Source organism: Cynocephalus volans, chromosome 2 (genome assembly GCF_027409185.1).
Source record: "Cynocephalus volans isolate mCynVol1 chromosome 2, mCynVol1.pri, whole genome shotgun sequence".
Classification (NCBI taxonomy): domain Eukaryota; kingdom Metazoa; phylum Chordata; class Mammalia; order Dermoptera; family Cynocephalidae; genus Cynocephalus; species Cynocephalus volans.
The window spans coordinates 45,597,089-45,621,530 of record NC_084461.1 but is presented as its reverse complement, the minus strand read 5'-3'; the positions used below and the strand labels follow the sequence as shown (position 1 = coordinate 45,621,530).

General features: G+C 33.1%; 1 protein-coding gene across 1 annotated transcript in view; it reads left to right on the top strand.

Moving 5' to 3' along the window:
- LOC134370492 (uncharacterized) overlaps nucleotides 1–24,442 on the top strand; it is a 90,652-nt gene that overhangs the window by 48,487 nt on the left and 17,723 nt on the right. Inside the window, exons 6-8 of the mRNA XM_063087593.1 lie at nucleotides 1,165–1,318; nucleotides 6,701–6,888; nucleotides 12,578–12,633. Of these exons, the coding sequence (XP_062943663.1) occupies nucleotides 1,165–1,318; nucleotides 6,701–6,888; nucleotides 12,578–12,633 (398 nt within the window). The remainder of the gene's footprint in view (nucleotides 1–1,164; nucleotides 1,319–6,700; nucleotides 6,889–12,577; nucleotides 12,634–24,442) is intronic.

The window sequence follows — 24,442 nt, the reverse complement described above, 5'->3', positions numbered from 1 at the left end:
GAAGAGGAAAGAACAGAGTTTGAAGTAGATTTGCTACAAACATTTATTCACCATCTTTTTCCAAAATTCTTTTTACTCTGTCTGATGTCAAAAGCAAGATACACAGCAATTTCATTTTACTTATTCCTTTTCATTAAAATTGTTATCAAAGCATGAACACAAAGGACAAAGTTCATAGTATTTATATATGGGGTTGGAGACAATATACCTAGACTGTAGTTAAAGTGACTATGAAATCCTTATTATGATTTTGAATTCCTTGCTTGCTAATGTTTTCCCATAAACTTGAATTAAAGACTTGTAATAGTGTGATCTCCAGTTCTAGAAAAGAACATTTCTAATTATTTAGTCCAATTTCTTTACATAATAAATGAAAAATCAAGAAAATAACTATTTAGTGGGTGTATCCAAGACTAAAATCTAGAGTTTATTGATTCTTGGTCTAGAGTTCTTTTCACTATATCTCTTCTTAAATGTTTGTGATTTATTTATTTATTTTTTGTATGACAGTTTATCACAAAGTCAAGTGATTACGTTACTACAATGGTTAGTGACTAAATTTAAAACAAATGGAAACGTATTATTCATCATTCAATCCTGGACATTTTTGAGAGTTAAACATTCTACTAATAATTATGACAGCACACAAGGCATCAACTGGGACTGTCCCAGGCAAACAAAAGAATATTGTCACCCTATGTAGATATCCGTTACATTCCTAAAATAATGATAAAAGCCATTCATTATTGGATTTATTTGCCTGTCATATTCTATAATTCTAGAGCAATAACCCACTCCAAATTCTAACATTTTAAAATTATTTATTTATGAGTCTATAAATAAAGTTTAGATACAGAATAAGAACCTGAATCATTAAGAATCAGGCATTTGGGTTTTGCCTGGCTGCCATTTAGTATGAATCAACCTAGTTTTAATTGCACTCAACTTACATAAAATACCTCAATGGAAATTTGTCTTTTTGGAGCCTAAAATTCTGGCACAATCTAAATATGTACTCTTTATTGTATATGAGTTATACCTCAGTAAAGCTGTTATAAAAGAACTTATTTCAATAAGCATATTTTTATGGATCTCATTAATTTCTTGATGTACACATTATTTATTATAAAACAATTGTAATTACATTCAATCTTGGTTTTACAGAACAGGGCAGTTGGGAAACCTCACAGCTCCTTGCAATGAGAAATGTAAATGCTCATCTTCATTATATTCTTCTATATGTGGAAGAGATGATATTGAATATTTTTCTCCCTGCTTTGCAGGCTGCAAACATTCTAAAACATTGCATGGACAAAAGGTAATTAATTTTTAATGTGTTCCTTTCTAGTAAGATGTTCAACTTATAGATGGTGTTTATATTTTACTCCTGTCTTTATACCAGGTTCTTTTTCTTTCCTCTTTTAATTTTAAAAACAAGAAAAGAAAATTTATTTTATGTTGTTACAATACAAAGGGCTTATGGGAACTGGGAGTGGAAGAGATATCCTATATTCAGACATGCCTACAAATATTATATCATCCCGATTTCCTGGTTTTAAAGTAGTAGGTAACTACCATCTAGCTCTTGCCATAGCAAAGTTGAAAGTTGTCTTTCATTTATGTAGTTTGTCTTAGTTCTATGCTACTTTTCAGCAGCACCCAATCTCCCAAAACCTTGAACCACAATATTTCACACACAGTACTACACTCTCGTCACTTTTCATTTAGTTTTTTCCTTCTGTGAAATTCAAAATGTCTACTCTATACCTTCTTGCTGTCTCTTGTTTTCTGCCCCACATTAACTCGGTCATAGAAGTTAGTCTTTTCATTTTTCACCAGAACTCACCATACACACAAGGCCTTTATAAGCACACAAAGCCTTTATAAGCATATTGGACATTACAGAAAAGTAAGAAAGTTAGAGACGATTCATATGGCAGTAATAAAAGTGATGTGAAATTGTATATATATCATTTCTGTTTGTCCTCTGGCATTTACATGAATTGGGACCATTTTGAAACTCTATTTGCTCATCTTTGGGACCATTACCATCAGAAATCTCGTTTCCCTGGGCCTTCTACTATGCTCCGAACAATTTTTATTTTTTCATGACCAGTAGCCGATCACTTTACTACTTGTTTGGCTCTGAATTAATTTTTTTTTTTTTATCCAAAGTTGCATACATAAACTTTTAACTAGATAATGGACTATCTACTCCAGATTTTATCTTTTAAGTGGTATAGAAGAATGGACCACACTTTAAAAATTCTGTTTGACTTTCCCTGGCTAGTCTTTGTGAAGTGGAGAGAGCAACAAAAGGGTATGTTTCCTGATTCATAGACAGACATTATGCCACCTCCCTTAATAGGTGATAAAATCCTTTATTAGTTATACACCTACATAATACTGTTCTTTTTTTTTTTTTTTTTTTTTTTGCGACTGGCAGGTGCAGGGATCAAACCCTGGACCTTGGTGTCATCAGCACCATGCTGTAACCAACTGAGCTAACGGGCCAGCCCCAATATTTTTCTCTATTATACACAGATCATTTCATCATAAGAAATTAGAACATCTGACCAACTTTAATTTAGTTCCTCATAGTAATGTGTTCCCTGGTCTATAATTTAACAATATATATTTAGATTTTAATAGAACATTAATATAAAAAAGGTAATATCTTCTTAAAAATTCTTTCTTCTCAAATGTTATATTATATATTGAAAATTATGCTTAAAATCTTTTAAATATGTTAGTGTGGAATGTTTTAAATGAAATAGAAAAGTATAATGAACTCCCATGTACCAACTACCATCTGCAACAATTTATTAACTTACGGAAAATCTTGCTTTATCTATATCTTACCTACTTCCTCTCCTCCATTTTATTTCGAAATAAATAAACAATTTTTAAAAATGCTCACCATGTTATCACAGTCTAAAGCAGAACTATTTGACCTTGATGTTTTGATCCCATAATATTTTCAAGAGCTAAACAGGCCATTCGCCGTATGGCTTCAACCCTCTTTTCTTTTCTGGGGAATCGCTTTTCGGGACTTTCTTTTTGTTTTACGAAACTGTCTAGAATTTTCTTACATTTCCCTGAGAAATAATTGATTTATAATGAATAACAGTGATAGGAATAAGCTACAAAATAGTTGCTCAAATTGCGTGGTAACATTTGATGCTTAATAAATTTTGCAAATCGTCTCCTTCATCTTCAAGGCTAACAAATAGAGAATCTTTCTTATGTCTCATGCTTTGAACTCTGACTTCAGGAAGAACCCAGTACATTTTAAGGCTCATCTAATTAGGGAAGGTTTACCCAAAATAATCTCTCTTTCCTAAAGTCAACTATGCCATATAACGTGACTTAGTAACAAAAGTAAAATCCATCAATTCATAATCCCAGGGATTATGCAGGCTTTGTGTAATAGCGGGAGGGAATCTCAGAGTACCATCTTAGACTACTAACATTTAATTTAATCATTGATATGGCTGGATTTATATCTACCTGCCATTTTTATTATTAGAATTGAATATATTTTGCTGTTTTATTTCAATATAACTTTTAGCATTTTGTTATATCTTTAAAAAATTTTTTAATTGATGACTCTTGGGATTACAATATGCATACCTCAGTCTATTTAGAGCTAATATTGTGCCACATCAAGTAATGCAAAAATCTTGTACAGTATAAGTACCTTTACACCTCCCCAGTAACCTTTATGTTGTCACTGTAATATCTTTTACAGCTATATGCATTGAAATTTCTGGTAGATAGTGTTATGATTTGTTTAAGAAACAATGACATATTCTAAATATCTTAAGAAAATAAAAGCACTCTTTTATTTAATATTCATCATTCATGAAGATCCTGGTTTCCCCCAGTATCAACATTTGCCTTAAGTTTGAAGAACTTATTTTGACATTTCTTGTAAAGCAGGTCAGTTGGTGACATTCTCTTAGTATTTCTTCAATTTAAAATATCATTATTTTTCCTTAATTCCTGAAGGCTCTTTTCACTGGACATCAAATTCTGGACTGATAGTTATTTTCTTTCAGCACTTGAAAAATGCTGCTTCTGTCTTCTGGCCTCCATGGATTCTGATGCAAAATCTGTAGTGATTTAAATAATTGATTTCACTTTTATATAATATGTATTTTTTTATTTAGCTGCTTTTAATATTTTTTTCTTCAATTTTGCTTTTTATCAGTGTGATTATGATCTATATAGTTTCAGTTTTCTTTGAATTTATCCTGTTCGGAGTTCACAGAACTTCTTGAATCAATGAATTTACATTTTCACCAAATTTAAGTTTTCAACAATTTTTTATTAAAATGTCTTTTTCTGTCCCAATACCTTTCCATTCTCCTCTCAGGATAATTAGCATATCCATCATCATAAAAATTTATCATTTCTTTGTGATGAGAACATTTGAGCTCCCCTCTTCTAACCAATTGAGAACATGCAATAAATTATTGTTAGTTATAGATGTCTAGCACACTGGAGTGATTCAATGAATATCTTGGCTTTTGAATTCATGTTCCCCTATTGGAGAACTCTGCAAGACACCTTCAGTCTACAGAGGTATGTGTATTTTATTTGTATCTTTTCATTTGGAATACATTTTACTACATTGACACCATTTCTCATAAATTTTTAATCAAGATTGAGGTTGTTTTATTATTCCACCAAATATAGAGCTTCTTTTCTTCTTTATTTGTTGTTTTGTTTAATTTCAGTGATGGCAGTTGAGTAGTCGCCTCTTCACTCTGTAGGTAATGGCTTGTAGGTATACTTTCTTAGTGTTCTCCCATATAGCTTGGATTTGTTTTTTTTTTTTTTTTTTTTAAAAGATGACCGGTAAGGGGATCTTAACCCTTGACTTGGTGTTGTCAGCACCACGCTCAGCCAGTGAGCAACCAGCCATCCCTATATGGGATCCGAACCCGTGGCTTTGGTGTTATCAGCACCACACTCTCCCGAGTGAGCCACGGGCCGACCCTAGCTTGGATTTGTTATGCCACTGTTTGTCTAACATTTTTATACTAAAATTGTGTACATAAATCCATTACAGTAATAGTCAATAAGAATATGAAAATAACATTCAACTCTAAAATTAAAACATGTAAATAAAAGCAACAATGAGATACTCCTCTTTTTAAATTTGATAAATTTTAAAAGAAATGTTGATATCTCAAATTAACAGAGATACTCTTGTATTTTACTGGTGTTATTAACTTTTCCAATATATTTTTAAGCAATTCAGAAATATATATATAACAAACTTTAAGATGTTAATGCCTTTAGATGCAATGTTTCCAATAATGAGTCTCAATTCCAAGAAAATAACACATCTAAATAATCTTTAAAAAGTAAAAAGGAAATAAATTGGCAAATTAAAGGAATGAGTTGATCTAAATAGTGACATTTATACTTGAAAGGGTAGTATGAAGTTTTATAAATGACTATTCAAAGTAGAAAAATAAGAAAAAAGCATATGTGTAACATAAAAGTATGTTAAAAACTTGATTATATGCTCCATGAGGTCAGGAACTTTTCTCTTTTGATTCACTGTTATTTACAGCATCTAGATTACTGCCTGTTACTTTGCAGATGCTCAATAAATATTTGTTGAATGAATAATCATTAAAATGTTATTTTAAATTTACCTCATTATTTAATGAAGTAATGTACATGGTAAGTAATTCAAACATTCCAAACTTTACTGTTAAATGTGTTTCCTTTCTATTCCAAGCCCTCTATACCCTGTTCGTATTCAGAAGCATCTAATTTTACTTTCTTTTCTCGTGCATCGTTGCAGAAATAGAAATATTTACAAAAGCGTATAGAGACTTTTGTATACAATTGGGAGCATGGTATACACATTTTCATGTGCCTTGTTCTTTTTTTTAACATAATATATATTTTTTTAAAAAAATACCCTAAAATAACGCCAGCATTTGGGATCTTGACTATTTAATTTTTTTACAATTTTCTATATCTTATTTTTTCAGTGATAATGAGTTATTTTTATAGCAAAAAGTAACAAAAATAACGATAGCACTAAAGATTAAATATTAAATAGCAATAAAGATTAAAGATAGCACTGTGTCCTTCATTACCATTGCTATGCACTTGTAACTGCATGGAGACTAATCATGTTCTCTCAGTTTGGGCAGTACATTTGGGCAGAGAAATGCTTATAGCAAAGGCTCACAAGCCTTTCTCCAAAACTTTTGGATTCGAATGTCTCAATTATTGGATTTAAAAAGAAAATATAGTAAATTATCTGCCTATTACATGTCACACTCAGTAGAGCAGCAACTGTAATCAAACGGGTTAGTATTTATGAACCAACACATTCTCATTTAGAGAGATAAAGAGAAAACATTAAGTAGCTCTACAATATTCTAGGTCGTAGTTTGTCACAAAATTAGTTATACAAAAAAACTTTTCTTTGGTTTTCAGAGTTCTCTGGACTTAAAAATTGTTAACAGAGGATTGTGGGCCTATATTAGTAGCATGGAAACTAACATAAGATTTAAGGTAAAGATATTTATTAATAAATTAAAGTTTATTTATTAATAAAACAGTCTCCCTGCATTTATTGATTTAATTTTTATTTCATGATAAAAAGAGGGGTTTTTTTCATGACTATATTTCTGAAAGATTGTTTCTTCTTCTTCATTATTCTTAGGTGTACTACAATTGTTCTTGCATTAAAGAGGGATTAATGACTACAGATGAGCAAGGTGATTCTATTGATGCCGGACCTGGGAAATGTGATACAAAGTGCTATAAATTACCTTTGTTCATTGCTTTTATCTTTTCTGCACTTGTATTTTCTGTTTTTTCTGCTGTACCAATCACACTGGCCATCTTTCAGTATGTATAGATGATTCATAATCATTATTCATTTAATTCCCAAGAAAAGTAAAGTTAGGAAGATTTTGGAATAGTGTGGCAAATGATTTACTATGTTTCATGGTAGCAAATGCAAAGGGAAAAATTGTTACATTGTCAAAATGTATGCATATACATAATTCTCTTTTAACTAATTTATTTGCATAAAGTGTGTAGATATCACATTTAGTTTTAATTAAGTAATTAATTAAATTTAACACATGGAAAATTCATATAGCTAGAATTGTTACATTGTCAAAAAAATGTTTAATTCTCTCTTTTAACTAATTTATTTGCATAGTTTAGATATTACTCTTAGTTTAACTTAAAGCTTAACATATTTACTTAATGAATTTAGAAAAATTTTAATTATAATAACACATAAGTGATGATAATATTCATTTATGGCTCACAGGAATTTATGACTATTTGCTTTTATATTGGCTGATTTAATTATGGTTATATTTTGAGTGTCCTCAACAAAAGAACCTAATAACCTTTAGAATTTCAGTATGTAAGTTTATTATTATTATAAATAGAATCAACATTTGTTATTCAGGTGTTCTTCCTAAATATATGAAATCCACTTAAAACTCATTTTTACCATAGTAAGAGAATAATTTGTCATTATTTTCAAATTGTTTTTTTCAAGAGGCCTACAAAAGTCTTTAAGTCAAGAAGAGCTTGTACAGGCTGACCAGGTAACAAAGTGAGAAAAATAGTAATATCTATCTGGGATGATTTGGAAATGCTACACAAGGTATGACTTGAACTGAGTTATAAAGATAAGTGATTTCTTATAATGCAAGCAGACTGGGAACAAGACCTTAATAGGAAAAGTGAGTAGTAAAAGTAGAAGCAAAATGTTTTTGAAATATCCTGGCCAGGAGTTTATTATGATAGGAATAACACAATGGTGAATGAGACAAAGAGACTGAGGTAGGTAAAAGCCTGGATTATGGAAAGCTTTCTTTGCCGTGTCAATGTGAATGATGTTATCCCAGATATGCATTTTAGATAGCATACTTTGAAGATAGTGTGGAAGATGGGGCTGAAGGGAAAAACTGGAAAAAAAGGAAAGTACATAGAATTTAGTAGTGATATTTAGAGATAAAGTTGATAGAACATTTGAGAAATATTTAGTTTGGATAAAGAGTAAAGAGTAAATCTACTATTATATCTAGACTTCCAGTTTGGGGAACTGAACGAATAACAGTTTCATTAACCAAGACAGGAAATTCAAGGAGAAGAAAAATCTTAGACTGAAGATCAGTACAGTTTTTAACATGCCTCATTTAAAATTCATGTGAAACATCCAAGAAAATGTTCCCAGCAGTGAGATAAGAGAGATAATAGTATTCCTGAAGTTTAGTTCTGTATCTTCTCACTTCTCTTGGTAACTGAACAGAGCAATAAAGGAAATAAAACACACACGCACACACACATGCATGCACGTTATACTATAGTTTCAATACAATTATGAGATAGAGAAAAAATGACTTATGAAACTGCACGTAAGTATTGCCAAACTTGAAGCAGGACTTGAAGCCAGTTTGTAGATTTACAAAGATGTTATAAAGAACAGGAAATGTGGAGAGGACCTCATGATTAACCTCAAGATATCTCCAGAATATATTCCTGCTCAGAAGGAGAGGGCCTAACCTTGAGATGGTTATTACAGGAACAGAACTTAGGTAGATAGGTCAAGGCAGAATCTCTGTGGGAAGAATAAGAGAGAAGACTTAAAAAGTACACAGGAGGTCCAGACATTGCAAATCTTAAAAAGTGCCGGAAAATAGACCTTCTACAAATGAATGCATTACTTTTGAAAGCAAGAAATGCGAAGAAATCTCAGATTTTGGAGCTGATCATAGAAGTTCTTTTAAAGTAGGACAGGTTTGGAGAGGCAGAGGAAGTGTTGCCACCCATAGGAACCATATTTAAGTCTTCTGCATCAGCAGAGTAGAGAATCCTTCAGTTTTGGAGCTTGGAAACCCTGGCCAATGTTCTACCCCTGCAATCTTCCATCTTTAGTTTGAGAAAATTGATTTTATTCAAATATGAGTAAGTAGAAAAGGAAGAAATTCTGCTGACATACAAAATAATTGTGGCAAAACAAGTGAAAATTATCAAATGTTACTTTACTATAGGCAATGAAAACTCACTCCCCAAAATGTTACCCTGAATCAGATAAAAATATAAACATAACTACATGTAAATTTAAGCTCAAAAGATAAAAAGAAACAATCATGGCCACAAAACAGGAGAAAATAGCTAGATAAGGGAGGTTATGGAATAAGAATTGACAGAACTTAGAAAAGAAATAAAAGGGAAAAAATTCAGCACTGTTATAAAGCACACAATGAAGAATTTGGAAAGCATAGTAAGGGGCATAGGAAACAAAACAAGAAAGAAAAAATTGAGAATATAAAATGAAAATAAATAAAGTATTACAAAAAAGTGACAATATAAACAGGAAAAGAAAATCCAGCACACACATACTTGAAGTTTCCAAAGAGAAAACCCAAACAAACAATAAATATTTATTTAAATCTCTAGCTAAGTTAATTACTGAAATAATAAATAAAAATAAAAAATAAATACTGAAATAAAATAAGACTTAAATCTACATATTGAAATAGCACACTAATGTCTAGGGAAATTGACCCAGAATAATTAACACTGAGATATATCAGTAAAATTATAGGATTTAAAGATGAAGAAACAAATCCTTTTGTTACCTAAAAAAAGGGAAAGCAAAAAAAGTTTGCAGTCAGATTTCTCAACGGAAATATTTGTCTGCAGAAGACTGTGGAGAAACAAAGAATTCTCAAGGAAATAAAATGTTGACTAATTATTTTGTCAACAAACTGCCCTATAATTATAAACGGTTTTAATGTGGAAGAATCCAGTAGATATTGTTTTATGAGATTGCTATTGTTTGAATGTTTTTCCCCTTCAAAATTCATGTTGAAACTTAATCCCCACTGTAACAGTAGTTAAGAGAGTGGGAAATTCCACTCTTATATTTGAGAGGTGGGGGCCGGCCTGTGGCTCACTTGGGAGAGCGTGATACTGGCAATACCAAGTCAAGGGTTGAGATCCCCTTACCAGTCATCTTTAAAAATATATATATATTTGAGAGGTGGGACTTTGGGGATTAGATGAGGTGAGGAGGGTGGGGCGTTAGTGGTATAGTAAGAGAAGAAATAGAGATCTGAGCTAACACTCTGAGACTCCTTGCCATGTTGTGCCCGGTGCTGCCTCAGGACTCAGCAGAGAGTCCTCACCAGCAAAAAGACACTCACCAAATGCACACCCTTGATCTTAGACTTCCCAACCTCCAGAACTGTAAAAAATAAATTTATTTTCTTTATAAATTACCCAGTCTCAGGTATTCTGTTATTAACAACAAAAGTGGACTAGTACAGAGATATTCCTTAAGAATCAACAGCAAGGGAAGTTATAACCAGCCAAGATATGATTGGGAAAACTTTGGTAAAAGGACTGGTGGTGAATACTGAAAATGTTTAAACAGATTGAATTACTTATATAACTAATATATTTAAATAAATATAATTAATTTGTATTAGAATTAAGACCAATACTAAACTGAACATAAGGGTGACAAAATAGAATAAAAATTCTTTGTATTAGTCTTTTTCTGTTGCTTATAACAAAATACATGGAACTGTGTAATGTATAAAGAAAATAAAACTTATTGTTTATGTTTCAGGGACTAGGAAATCCAAAGTCTAGGGAACACATCTGGTGAGGGTCTTGGTGGTGGTGACAGTGACCCAGGGGACTCACATGGCAGAAAATGGCATAGCAGAGAGAGCGATAGTTCCTCATGCACTCTCCTTTTAAAGGTCTGAGAACCACGCCCTGACCACCTTTATTAATCTATTCACTGTGGCATGGTCCTGCAATCTAATCACCTCTTCAAGACCCCACCTTTCAATTAGGAAGATAGGATTTTCCACCCTCTCAACAGTCACAGTGGGGGCCAAGTTTCTAATACATAAAACTTAGCGTACACAATTCAAGCTTCAATGAGTCTGAGGTGACATTCTACCTACTACATACTCTGAAAAAATAGAAATTACTCAATTAACAAAACTGGGAGAAAAAGGTGGGGTAGAGCTCAAAGGAAGGATGAGATTGCCAGCTGACTGCCTTACAGATAGTGAATGGAGAGAGTCAAGAGACATCATTTTTACAGATACTTTTATTGAAGCATAGCATATATTCAGAAGCGCATACTAACTGCAAGTATACAGATTGACGAATTTTTACAAAGTGAGCACACCTGTGTAACCACGATCCAGTTCAAGAAATTGATAATTACAAGAATTCCAGACGCCCCTCCCCACCACCATCCACTCAACTCTCTTCTTATCACTAACTGCCTCACCCCCTGTGGTTACCACTCTCCTGAGTACTGTAAGAAGTAGGTTCATTTGTTCTGTTTGAACTTAACGCATACACAGGATGATGCAGCATATAGTCATTTGTGTCTGCATTGTTTTACTCAACTATGTGAGTATGAGTCATTCATATTGTTGTACGTAACAAATTCATTTTCATTGCTCTATATAGCAGTGCTGTCCAATCAGATTTTCTGTAATGCTGGAAATGTTCTATATATATCTCTGCTGTCCAACATAGTAGCCTCTAATCACATGTGCTGTTGTGCACTTGAAATATGTTTAGCGTAAATAAGACACTGAAATTTAATTTTATTTAGTTTTAATCAATTTAAATTTAAAGAACATATATGGCAAGTGGTCACTGTATTGTACAGCACAGCACATCCATTGTATGAATATACCAAAATTTGTTCATTCATTCTACAGTTAATTTTGTTTCCAATTTGGGGCTATTATAACTGTTGTTTCTATGAACATTCTTGCAGTTGTCTTTTGGGAGAATGTATGAATACATTTCTGTTAAGTACACATATTGCAGTGGAATTGCTGGGTTGTAGGGTATATATAAATTAAGCTGTAATAGATATGATTTAATATGTTAAGATTTTTAATACATTTAAAATGCATTTGAACAAATTTATTCTTCTGTCATTCTATTGTTAATTGTTTTTAAATACTAGCATTTTTGATGGGTGGGTGTGTTTTGATATTTTATTGTGATTTTAATTTTCTTGTTCAGATGACTAATGGTATTGAACATAGTTTCCTGCGTTTATTAGCCATATGAATATGAAGTGTTGTTAAATATGTGTGATCGAATCTTTTGTTCATTTTTACATTGGGCTGTGTATCTTTTTATTATTATTTGATCTGTAGGAGTTCTTTATATATTCTAAGTGGGAGGTCATTTGTCGTATATGTTCATGACAAATATCTTCTCCCACTTTATGGCTTACCTTTTCACACTGCTAATGGCATCTTTTGAGTAAAATAAACTTTTTGATTTTAATGTTCAGTTTAAGAAACCTTTGCCTGATTCAAAATGATGAGGACATTTCCTATATTACCATTTTAATAAAAGATTAGAAAAGTTACAAAGCAGCTGGAAATGATTTTTTATAGGGTAGGGATTCAGTTTTATTCTTTTTTATATGGATACTGAATAGACTCATCACCGTTTATTTAAAGGCTATCCTTTCTCCACTGCAGTGTACCATCCTTGCTTTTTTGTCCCTTAGGAAAAAGGCTTTTGATATTTTATTGGTAGGTGCAAAATTTGCTGTAAGTATTGCCAGTAAGTGTGGTATTTGACACCATCTATCAGAATAAGGCAGTTGGCTTCCATTCCTAGTTCACTAAGACTTTTTTTAATTAATGATTTTTGAACTTTATCAGATGTATTTGAAGCATCTATTGAGATTATCGCAATATAATATTTCTGAATTATTCTAGAAGTAAATTTAATTTGGTTACTTGCTTAATTTGTTTTGCTGTTATTTTGTGTAGACATCTGCATCTACATTCACGAATAAGCTTGGCTTATGATTTCCCTTTTATCAATGTGATTTTCCGGTTTTGGCATCAATGTTATGCTGGCCTCATAAAAAAAGCTGGAAAATATTTCCTTTTTTCCTAATCTCTGGGCTATTTTATAAAAGTATAATTTTTTTAAAATTAAATCTTTGAAAAAAATTACTTGTGATATCGAAGGGCCTGAAAATATTTTATGAGAAGGTTTTATCTTTTAAAATAAATGTCTGTGTGTGTGTGTGTTTGAGTGTGTGTGTGTCTATGTGTGTATAGGTATAGGACAATAAATCTTTCTGCTTTTGTCATTTTTTATCATTCTTTCAATTCAAATATGTCTTTCAGCATTTTTTTTTCTTTAAGCCATGGGTTATTTAGAAGGGTATAGTTTAATTTCTTTTATGATTATTATTTATTTATTTACTTTTGGTTATACATATTTATGGGTACAGAGTTGACTGGTATTTTGTGTACAGTATATAATGATTGATATTGTTAGCATGTTCATCATTGCAAACTGTGATTACTCTGTGTCCCTTACCCAATTACTCCCTAATCCTCCTCCCCCTCCCCCATTCCCGCCTCTAGTAATATAGGTCTGTTCTCTCCTTCTGAAAGTTTACATTTTTATTGTGGTCTTTTCTTTCTCTCTTTTTTTCTTTCTCTCTCTCTCTTTCTTCCTTCCTCCCTGCCTCCCTCCCTCCCTCCTTCCTTCCTTCCTTCCTTCCTTCCTTCCTTCCTTCCTTCCTTCCTTCCTTCCTTCCTTCCTTCCTTCCTTCCTTCCTTCCTTCCTTCCTTCCTTCCTTCCTTCCTTCCTTCCTTCCATTTCTTTCTCAGCTCCCACTTATGAGTTAGGACATATGGTCTTTCTCTTTCTGTGCCTGGCTGACTTAACATAATTTTCTCCAAGCTCATCCATGTTGCTACAAATGGAAGAATAGTAGCTGAGTAGTATCCCATTGTGTATATATACTACATTTTCCTCATCCAGTCGATGGACATTTAGGTTGGTTCCAAATCTTGGCTATTGTAAATAGAGCTGTGATGAGCATCAGAGTGCAGGTGTCCCTTTGACATAAGGATTTCCATTCCTTTGGGTACATACCTAGAAGTGGGATTGCTGGATTGGATGGCAGTTCTATCTGTAGTTGTTTGAGAAGCCTCCATACTCTGTTCCATAATGGCTGTACTAATTTACAGTCCCACCAACAGTGTAGGAGAGCTCCCTTTTCTCCCTATCCTCACCAACATTTGTTATTCTCGGTCATTTTGATAATAGCCTGTCTAACTGGGGTGAGATGATATTTCAATGTGGTTTTGATTTACATTTCCCTGATGTTTAGTGATGCCGAGCATTTTTTTCACGTACCTGTTGGCCATTTGTATCTTCATTTGAAAAATGTCTATTGAGCTCCCTCACCCATTTTTAAATTGGATTATTTGTGGGGTTGTTGTTGTTTTTTTATAGTGAAGTCATTTGAGATCCTTCTTTATTCTGGTTATTAATCCCTTGTCAGATGTATAGTTTGCAAATATTTTCTCCCATTTTTTTCACTCTGTTGATTGTTTCCTTTGCTGTGCAGAAGCTTTTTAGTTTGATATAATTTCTTTTGTTTGTTTTTTCTTTTGTTGCTTGTGCTTTGGGGGTCTTTTTCATAAAGTCTTTGCCCAGTCCTACGTTCTGATGTGTTTCCCGTTTTCTTCTAGAAGTTTTATAGTTTCAGGTCTCATACATAAGTCTTTAATCCATTTTGAATTGATTTTGATATAAGGCAAGAGGTATGGGTCTAGTTTCATTCTTCTTCATGTGGATATCCAGTTTTCTCAACCATTTACTGAAGATGCTGTCCTTTCCCTAATACGTGTTCTTGGTGCCTGTGTCAAAGATCAGTTGGCTGTAAGTACCTGGTTTGTTTTCTAGGTTCTCTATCCTGTTCCACTGGTCCATGTGCCAATACCATATATATCTTCTATATATTGGTATATATAGTTGTTGCTGTATATATAATTGTTTCTGTCCAGAGATAAATTTAGCTACATCTCAAAAGTCTTGATATAGTTTTTCTCATTCTTTCAGTTCATATATGTCTTTCAGTGTCTTTTTTTCTTTAAGCCATGGTTAATTTAGAAGGGTATAGTTTAATTTATGAACACTTAGAAATTTTCTTGTAATATTTTTATTTTATCTCTAGATTAAGTCAACTGTGTTTGAAGAACATATTTTTATGTTTTCTTTGATTGAAAATTTCATTAGACTTATAAATGATTTAAAATATTTCTTTATTGTTTTGGACTTGTCTATTCTTTTGTTTCTATTATTTTTGCTGTATATATGTTGAGGTTATATTAGTTAAATACAAATTGAGAATTGCTGCAACTCTTTGCTTTATTGATGCCTTTACCCTTATGAAATATCCTTCTTCATCTCTAGTAACACACTTAGTCTTAAATTCCACTTTTTCTCACTTTAGTATAGTTTTATCAGCTATTTTTTATTAGCATTTGCATAATATATAGTTTTCTATCCTTCTACTTTCAATCTTTCTGTGACTATATATGTTTAAGGTGTACCTCTCCTAAGCATGATATAGTTGTCATCTTTGTTGTTTTTAAATCCAGAGTAACAACTTTGTTTTTTAATTGGAGTATATAGACTATTATTAGTTTCTTTTTTTGGTCCCATTTTTAAAATTCAAAATATTTTAACATTTACTTGTACATATTTGTCAGGGGTACGGTATCTTATTTTAATACATGGATATACTGCACAATGATTCACTTTGGGTAGATAGCATAGTTTTGTACCCATTAGGCCACCACTGTCCTCCCCACACCCCCACCCTGGTACCATTATTCTACTCTGTAATTCTATGAAAACCATTTTTCTTTTTTTAGATTCCACATATGAGTGATCTAAGAAGAAAGGCCTACAATTTTTGTCCATTCAGTATGATATTGGCTATGGATTTGTCATATATGGCCTTTGTTGTGTTGAGTTACATTCGTTCTGTACCTAATTTGTTGAGTGTTTTTATCATGAAGCAGTGTTTGTTCTTATCAAATACTTTTCCTACAGCTATTGAAATGATCATATGTATTTTTTCCTTCATTCTGTTGATGTGATGTATCATGTTTATAGATTTGCATATGTTGAACCATCCTTGCATCCCTGAGATGAATTCCACTTGATCATGGTGTATGATCTTTTTAATGTGTTGCTGGATTCTGTTTGCTAGTATTTTGTTGAGGATCTTCACATCTGTGTTCATTAGGGATATTGGTCTGTAGTTTTCTTTTTCATCGTGTCTTTTTTCCAGTTTAGGTATGAGGGTAGTGCTGGCCTCATAGAATGAGTTTGAAAGTATTCCATCCTCTTCAGTTTTGGGGGAGAGTTTGAGAAGAACTGGTGTTAGTTCTTTAAATGTTTGGTAGAACATGGCGGTGAACCATTTGCTCCTGAGGTTTTCTTTCTTGGAAGACTTTTTATTACTGCTTTGATCTCATTGCTCATTACTGGTCTGTTTAGGTTTTCTAGTTCTTTGTGATTCAACTTTGGTAAGTTGCATGTGTCCAGAAATTTATTTATTTCTTCTAGGTTGTCCAGTTAGCTCGCGTATAGTTGTTTGTAGTAGTCTCTTATGATCTTTGGTATTTCTGTGGTATCAGTTATAATGTCTCCTTTTTCATTTCTGATTTTATTTATTTGAGTCTTCTCTCTTTACCTCTTCATTAGTCTAACTAAAGTTTGATCGATTTTATCTTTTCAGAAAACTCTTTGTTTCACTGATATTTTGCATTTTTCTTTAAATCTCTAATTCATTTATTTCTGCTCTAATCTTTGTTATTTCTCTCCTTCTACTGATTTCAGGTTTGATTTATTCATGTTTTTCCAGCTCCTTGAGTTTTAACATTAAGTTGTTTCTTTAGAGTTTTTATTCTTTTTTGATGCAGGCATTTATTTCTATAAAGTTCCATCTTGTAACTGCTTTTGCTGTATCCATAAGTTTTGGAATGTTGTGTTTTCATTTTCATTTTTCTCCAGGAATTTTTAAACTTTCTTCTTAATTTTTTATTTTGTTCATTTGTTGTTTAGGAGCATTTTGTTTAATTTCCATGTATTTGTATGGTTTATAGTGCTCCTTTTTTTTGTTGATTTCTAGTTTTATTTCATTGTGGTTAGACAAGGTAATTGATGTGATTTTGATTTTTAGAAATTTTTTGAGACTTGTTTTGTGTCTTGACATACATTCTATCCTAGAAAATGTTCCGTGTGCCACTGAAAATAATGTATATTCTGCAGCTGTTGGATGAAATGTTCTATAAATGTCCATTAGGTCAAGTTGGCCTAAAGTAGAGATTAATGTTCATGTTTCCTGTTTAATTTTCTGTCTGGATGATCTGTCCTTTTCTGAAAGTGGGGTATTAAAGTCCTCAACTATTGTTGTGTTGGTGTCTACCTCTTCCATTAGGTCCAACAGTGATTGCTTTATATAACTGTGTGCTTTGGAATTGGGCACATATTTATATAGAATTTTTATATCCTCTTGTTGAACTGATCCCTTTATCATTATATAATGACTTCCTTATCTATTTTTACTTTCCTTGGCTTGGAGTCTATTTTACCTGATATCAGTATAGCTACTCCTTCTCCTTTTTGGTTTCCATTTGCATGAAATATCTTTTTCCATCCCTTCACTTTCATCTGATGTGTGTCTTGACCAATTAAGTGTTCTTGTAGGCAGCATATTGTTGGTTCTTGTCTTATAATCAATTCAGCCACTCTGTTTCTTTTAATTGGGGTGCTTAATCATTTTACATCTAGGATTATTGTGGATATATACTCATTACTGCCATTTTACTTTTTTTCTTTTTTTTTCTGGTTGTTTTGTAGATTCTTTTTTTCCTTTTCCCCATGTTACTGTCTTTGTGGTGGAGTGGTTTTCTCTGGCTTTATATTTTGCTTTCTTGCTATTTTTAGTATGTCTCATAAGTTTATGTGTTACTATGAAGCGTACAAAACACATATTATAAAAAATTACTTTAGGCTATTGACACCTTTGATTTCTAAAAAAAAAAAAAAGGAAAAAATCAAAGCCAACTCTATACTTTGGCATCATTTTCCTCACTTTTTGACATTTTGTTGCTTATTTTACTTGTCTTGCTGTGCTTTTGGGTGCATTAATCAGCCTCTCACTATCCCTCCTCCCCTCTCCTTTCCTGCCTCTCATAACCATAGTTCTTCTCCCTCCTTTTAACACCAACTTATTATTTATTTGTTTTTGTTTGTTTGCTTGCTTGTTATGTTTTGTTCTCTTTTTTCAGCTCCCACATATTAGGGAGAACATGCAACATTTTTCTTTCTGTGCCTGGTTTATTTCACTTAACATAATTTTCTCCAAGCTCATCTATGTTGCTGCAAATAGCAGAATTTCATTCTTTTTTTATAGCTGAGTAGTATTCCATTATGTATACATAGTATATTTTCTTTATTCAATCATCTGTCCATGGATATTTAAGTTGGTTGCATATCTTGGCTACTGTGCAAAGAACTGCAATCAACTGCAATAAACTGCAGTGCAGGTATCCCTTCAACATGACGCTTTCCATTTTTGGGGTATATACTCAGTAGTGGGATTGCTGGGTCACGTGGTAGTACTTTCTGTAGTTGTCTGAGGAAACTTTATACTGTCTTCCATAATGACTGTACTCCTTTAAAGCCCCACCAACAGTACTCCTTTAAAGCCCCACTCCTTTAAAGCACCACCACCCTTGCCAGCATTTGTCTTTTTCTGTCGTTTTGATCAGGGCCAGTTTGACTGGGGTGAGATAGTGTCTTAAGTTGGCTTCGATTTGTATTAATCTGAGGATTAGTAATGTTGAGCATTCTTTCATGTACCTGTCGGCCTTTTGTATGTCTTCTTTTGAGAAATATCTATTGAGTTCCCTTGCCCATTTTTAAATTAGGTTGTTTGATTTTGTATTATTGAGTTATTTGCATTGCTTGTATAGTCTGGAAATTAACCCCTTGTTGGATGCATAATTTGCAAATATTTTCTCCCATTCTGTAGGTTGTCTTTTTGTTCTGCTGATTGTTCTCTTTGCTGTGCAGAAGCTTTTTAATTTGACATAATCCCATTTATTTATTTTTACTTTTGTTGCCTGTGCTTTTGAGATCTCATTCGTAAAATCATTGGCTTGTCCTAACTCCTAGACCATTTCTCCTGTTTTTCTTCTGGAAGTTGTATAGTTTTGGGCCTTACATTTAAATCTTTAATCCATTTTGAATTGATTTTGGTATATGGAGAGAGGTACTTGTCTAATTTCATTCTTCTACATATGGATATCCAGTTTCCCCAGCACCATTTATTTATTTTTATTTATTTATTTTTTGTTTGTTTTAATTTTTATTGAATCATACTTGATTATACATATTTTGGGGATTCAATGTTGACATGTGTTGATCAAATCAATATTACTAGCACATATACTGTTACAAATTGTACTTGTTCTTTATGCTCCTTGTCCAATCTCTCCCCATCTCCATCTCCCCCCGCCTCTCTAATTACCCTAGATTTCTTCTCTCCTTCTGAAATGGTAATGGTTACTCTGTTGATTTGTTGCCTAGATGATCTGTCCAAAGCTCAAAGGTGTGTTTAGGTCCCCCAATATTATCATAGAGCAGATGCTTCTTCTGTCACTCAGGAATGAGCTTTGTGGAGACAGACATCCTCTTCTTTTCTTTGGTCTCTGCTGGTGACTCTCCTTGTGCCAATGCACTCCAGTGGCTGGTGGACCTTCTGTATGGTGGTTGTGGCATCTAGCCACTTTTGCAGCATCTGAGTTTATTGTGGTGGCTGTGGTGGGTCACCCACATGGAGATGATGTTTTTGGCATGCTCCTTACTTAGTTGGTGGTGATAACGGTGGTGTGCCTGGTTGTGAGAGGAGGATCCAGTACCTGGATCCATGCCTCAGGACCCTGGATGGGCCCCATGGTCCTGGCAGTATATGCCTGGTTGTGGGCGGAGGGTCCAGTGTCTGGCTCCATGCCTCAAGACCCCAGGCAGGCCCTGCAGTGCTGGCAGTGTGCCTGGTTGTGGGTGGAGGGTCCAGTCCCCAGATCCATACCTCAGGACCCTGGACAGGCCCCATGGTGCCCAGCACCATTTCTTGAAGAGGCTGTCCTTCCCCCAATTTGTGTTTTTAGCACCTTTATCAAAGATTAATTGGTTGTAAGTATGTGGGGTTATTTCCAGGCTTTCTATTCTGTTCCATTGGTCCGAATGTCTGTGTTTATGCCAGTACCATGCTGTTTTGGTTACTGTAGTTTTGTAGTATGATTTGAAGTCAGGTTGTGTAATGCTCCCCACTTTTATTGAGGATAGCTTTGGCTATTTGAAGTCTTTTGTTGTCCCATATGAATGTAAAGATTGCTTTTTCTATTTCTGTGAAGAATGTCTTTGGTAATTTGATAGAGATTGCATTGAATCTGTAGATTGCTTTGAGTAGTATGGACATTCACACATTAATTTTACCAATCCATAAGCATTGAATATCTTTCCATTTTTTCTTTTTTATATTCTTTTTATTTCTTCAGTGTTTTGTAGTTTTCACTGTAGAGATGCTCCTTTGTTAGATTTATTCATAGGTATTTTATTTTTTTTGGTAGCTATTATAAATGGGGTTGCTTTCTTAACTTTTTTGAGGAGATGGAACATTCTGTATCTTGTTTTTGGTGCTGGTTACATGAATCAATACATAGAATATAATTAGAGCTACACATACACACAGATAAATTCAATTTAAAATTTTTTCACCTACATTAAATGAACAATGAAAACAGAATAAAGTCTACAGTCTAGTCAACAGTAATGTGCCAATATTAATCATCTGGTTTTGATATTGTATTACAGTCATATGATATGTCACCATTGAGGGAAGTTGGGTGAAGGCACACAGAACACTTTGTACTATTTTTACAACTTCCTGTGAGGCTATAATGCTTTCAAAATAAAAAGTAAAAATCAAGGCAAAAGACATACACACTCATGCAGGTACACACACATTTGAATGTCACAAAAGCAGATCGACTTGAACAAATAGGAAAGACATATCTTGTATTATGGATAGGAAACAAGTACCAAACATATATTAGTTCTCTTTAAGTTAATTGATAATTTTAATATGATAATGAAAATGCCAATAGAATTTTTGATTTAAACAACCTGATTCTAAAGTTCTTATGGAAAAATAACAGTAAGATTCGCTTTAGAGTCTGAAAAAAGAAGCACAACAGTGGAAACTTAGCCGCATAAGCTAATGCACCTTAAAATCTCAATAATTAAAAATATAGTATCAACTTACAAACAGATTGACAATAAGTCTAGAAATAGACCCTAACTGATATGGAAACTTAATTTGGAAATTGGTTTTGGTATAACTGGATAGATTCTGGAGGAAAAAAATATATCTAGAGCTCATATCATATATTGCAAAAACTAATGGAACAAAGATTTAATGTTAATAATGGCTAATTTCTTTATTATCTTCAAGAGCCACCGCATGGCCCACTCGGGAGAGTGCAGTGCTGATTACACTAAGGCCACGGGTTTGGATCCCATATAGGGATGGCTGGTTGGCTCACTGGCTGAGCGTGGTGCTGACAACACCAAGTCAAGGGTTGAGATCCCCTTACCGGTCATCTTTAAAAAAAATAAAAATAAAAAAAATAAAAGGGGGTATTTCTAATTATGATTCAGTCTAGAAGTCAAGAGAGAAAGAGGGATAAATTTTACTCCATAAAATTAAAAATAATAAGCAAAGTCAAAAGTCAAACAACAATTAATATTTGCAACTCATATCCTATAAAAAGACTAATCCTTCTAAAATGTAAAATGCTCCTAAGATTAATAACCAAATAGAAAAGTAGGAAAACATCAAAGAAAAAATTGCAAATACAAATATGAAAGGATGTTTATCCACACCCACAATAAGAAAGATATAAATTAAAATTTTAATGTGATAATATTTATTATGTATCACACTTATAGGAATAAAACTGATAATAGAATACCTTTATAGAACTGTGTAGAAAGAAGTATTCTCAAATATTGCTTGAGGGAGTACAAATTTGTACAACTCCGATGAAGTGCTATCTGTAAAACCTAACTAAATTACAAATGTTTTTACCCTTTATACGAGCATTTTCACTTCTTAAATTTCTAATCTCTGATATTCTGAAAACTAATCAATTTATATCTGTAAGGTTATCTATATCATATATCATATTACATATAACATATATATAATATAATACATGTAATATGATATAGATAACATATGATAGAGATAATCAAAACACTGGGAAAAAACTAAGTGAGAAGGAACAACAGGTTATTGAATAAATGATTGCACTTCTGAACAAAGCAATATTACTCACCTGTAAAAATGAATAGAGAAGATCTGTATGTTCATATAGAAAGTACAGAACAGTAAACATAGCATGCTGCCTCCTTTGAAGAAAGGGGGGAATATAGAGATATGTATTTATAGTTATCTGTATTTGCATAAAGAAACACCGGAGGTATAAACAAGAAAGTAATTTAAAGGTTGCCTTTAAGAGGTGGGGTAGAAATAGGGGTAGATGAGGGCAGGGGAATAAGGAAGCAAGTTTCTCCAGTGTGCCCTCTTTATATACTTTTGCTTTCCAATGCGTATAATTATATTAAAAATTCAACAAATAAAGCTTAATTTCAAAACACTCAATAAAAGTCAAAACCAAAAATATAAATTATGAAATAATTATCTAAATATTTGTCATTAAAGCCATGGAAATCGGGTACAATAAAGTAGTTTGCAGCAGGACAAGGCTCCTATAGAGGTTAGCCGGAAAAGCTGGGTTAAATGATAAAAATCATATATTTAAAGTCATAAAAAGGCAAAGGACTAGAATGACTAAAATCCAGAGAGAGCAGAATCTTTTGGATGTGAGCTGGGCATCTAAAGCTGTCCATGAGGTATTCGCCAATTCTTAACACAGGCTAGATGCTGACAATCTGAACCAAGCTCAAGTAGAGAGTCACTACTGGAGGACAAGCAAACTGGAAGAGTTTTTGGTGATCATACGGGGCTAAGCATAACAAAATTCTTTTCCACTCTAGAAGTTTGCTGAAATCTGAAGCTGTGTAAGGCTTAATCTTAAAAAAAAAAAAAAAAAAAAAAAAAAAGAATCATGATTTGTCTGTACCTTTCCATCAAGTCGCTTACTAAGAAAAACTAGTTCTTCAACTTTTTCCCCATTCATCCCGACTGTAATAGTCACTGTGGATTTAAACAAAGAAGTGGATGAGCACTTTAAGGGAAAAGAAGTGGGAAAGAAAGGGATGAAAATGACTAGGTCCCTGCTGCCCTGATGGATGTTAGAGGGAGCAAGATGGTCAGGAAAAATACGTAGTTTCACTAATAAGTATTTAACTATAATATTAAAATATAATACAAGTTGTAGAAAATACAGTAAGAAAACTATAGGACAATCTAACTTAGTCTGCAGATTCAGGGAGCATATCCTGAAGAAATGATGTTTGAGCTAAGCCTGAAAGAATGCGAGATGAGTATGTTTCACAGTGGGAACAACACCTGCAAAGATTCTGGTGGGAGAAGTAGCTTTACAAGAGTGTTGTGGTATAGAATGCACTGAACAAAGAGGGTGATGAGGGCAAAATTTGGGAGGTGGAGTGGAATGGGACTGATGAGCTCAGGCTGGCCATTGTAAATTTTTTTGCAGTTCTAGATTTTATTCTAAGAACAATGGGAAGCCATCAAAGGATCCTAGTGTGAAGCAATGAAATAATCAGAATTTCATCTTAAAAAGTCACTTTGGCTCTTACGTGGAGAATGGACAGTGTAAGAAAGGTTGCTGGGAGACAAATTAGAAAGTTGTTTTATTTATTTCAGGCAAAAGATATATGCTTGTAATAGGCCAGTGGCATTAGACACAGATTAAAGCAGAGAGAGATATGAAAAAAATATGTTTTTAAATGTAGTATATTTGTTTACTGATTGGCTGTGGTGAATGAGGAAAAGGATCATATCAAGAATGTCTTTTTCTAGGGTTTGGATTCAAGAGGTGCATGGATGATGGTTCCATTTCTTGAGATAGGGAGCAGTAGGGGAAGAACAAATTTTGTGCAAGACAAGAAATTATGTCTAGAACTGATGTCTTAGAAGAAAGATATGGACTGAAAATATGAATTTAGAGGTCATATAAGAGGTTGTGGAAGCTTCCTTTTACGTTTTGGAAGAGTACTAACAAAGTATTTTTATATTGCATGAGATTATTAAACCATTCTATTATAGCTTTACTCATTAGACAAAAAATTTTTAAAGTATTTGCTTTGTTGTTAAAACACAGTCGTTTTTTATTAAAATGTTGGTTTCTCTCTCTCTCTGTGTGTGTGTGTGTGTGTGTAGTGTTGTTCCTTTAAGTGACTTTGAAAAATCCTGAGAATCACTAATCTTTTCATCTTATTTTATATATTAGTGAGAAAGAGGGATGTGATCAAACTGAAGATACTTAAA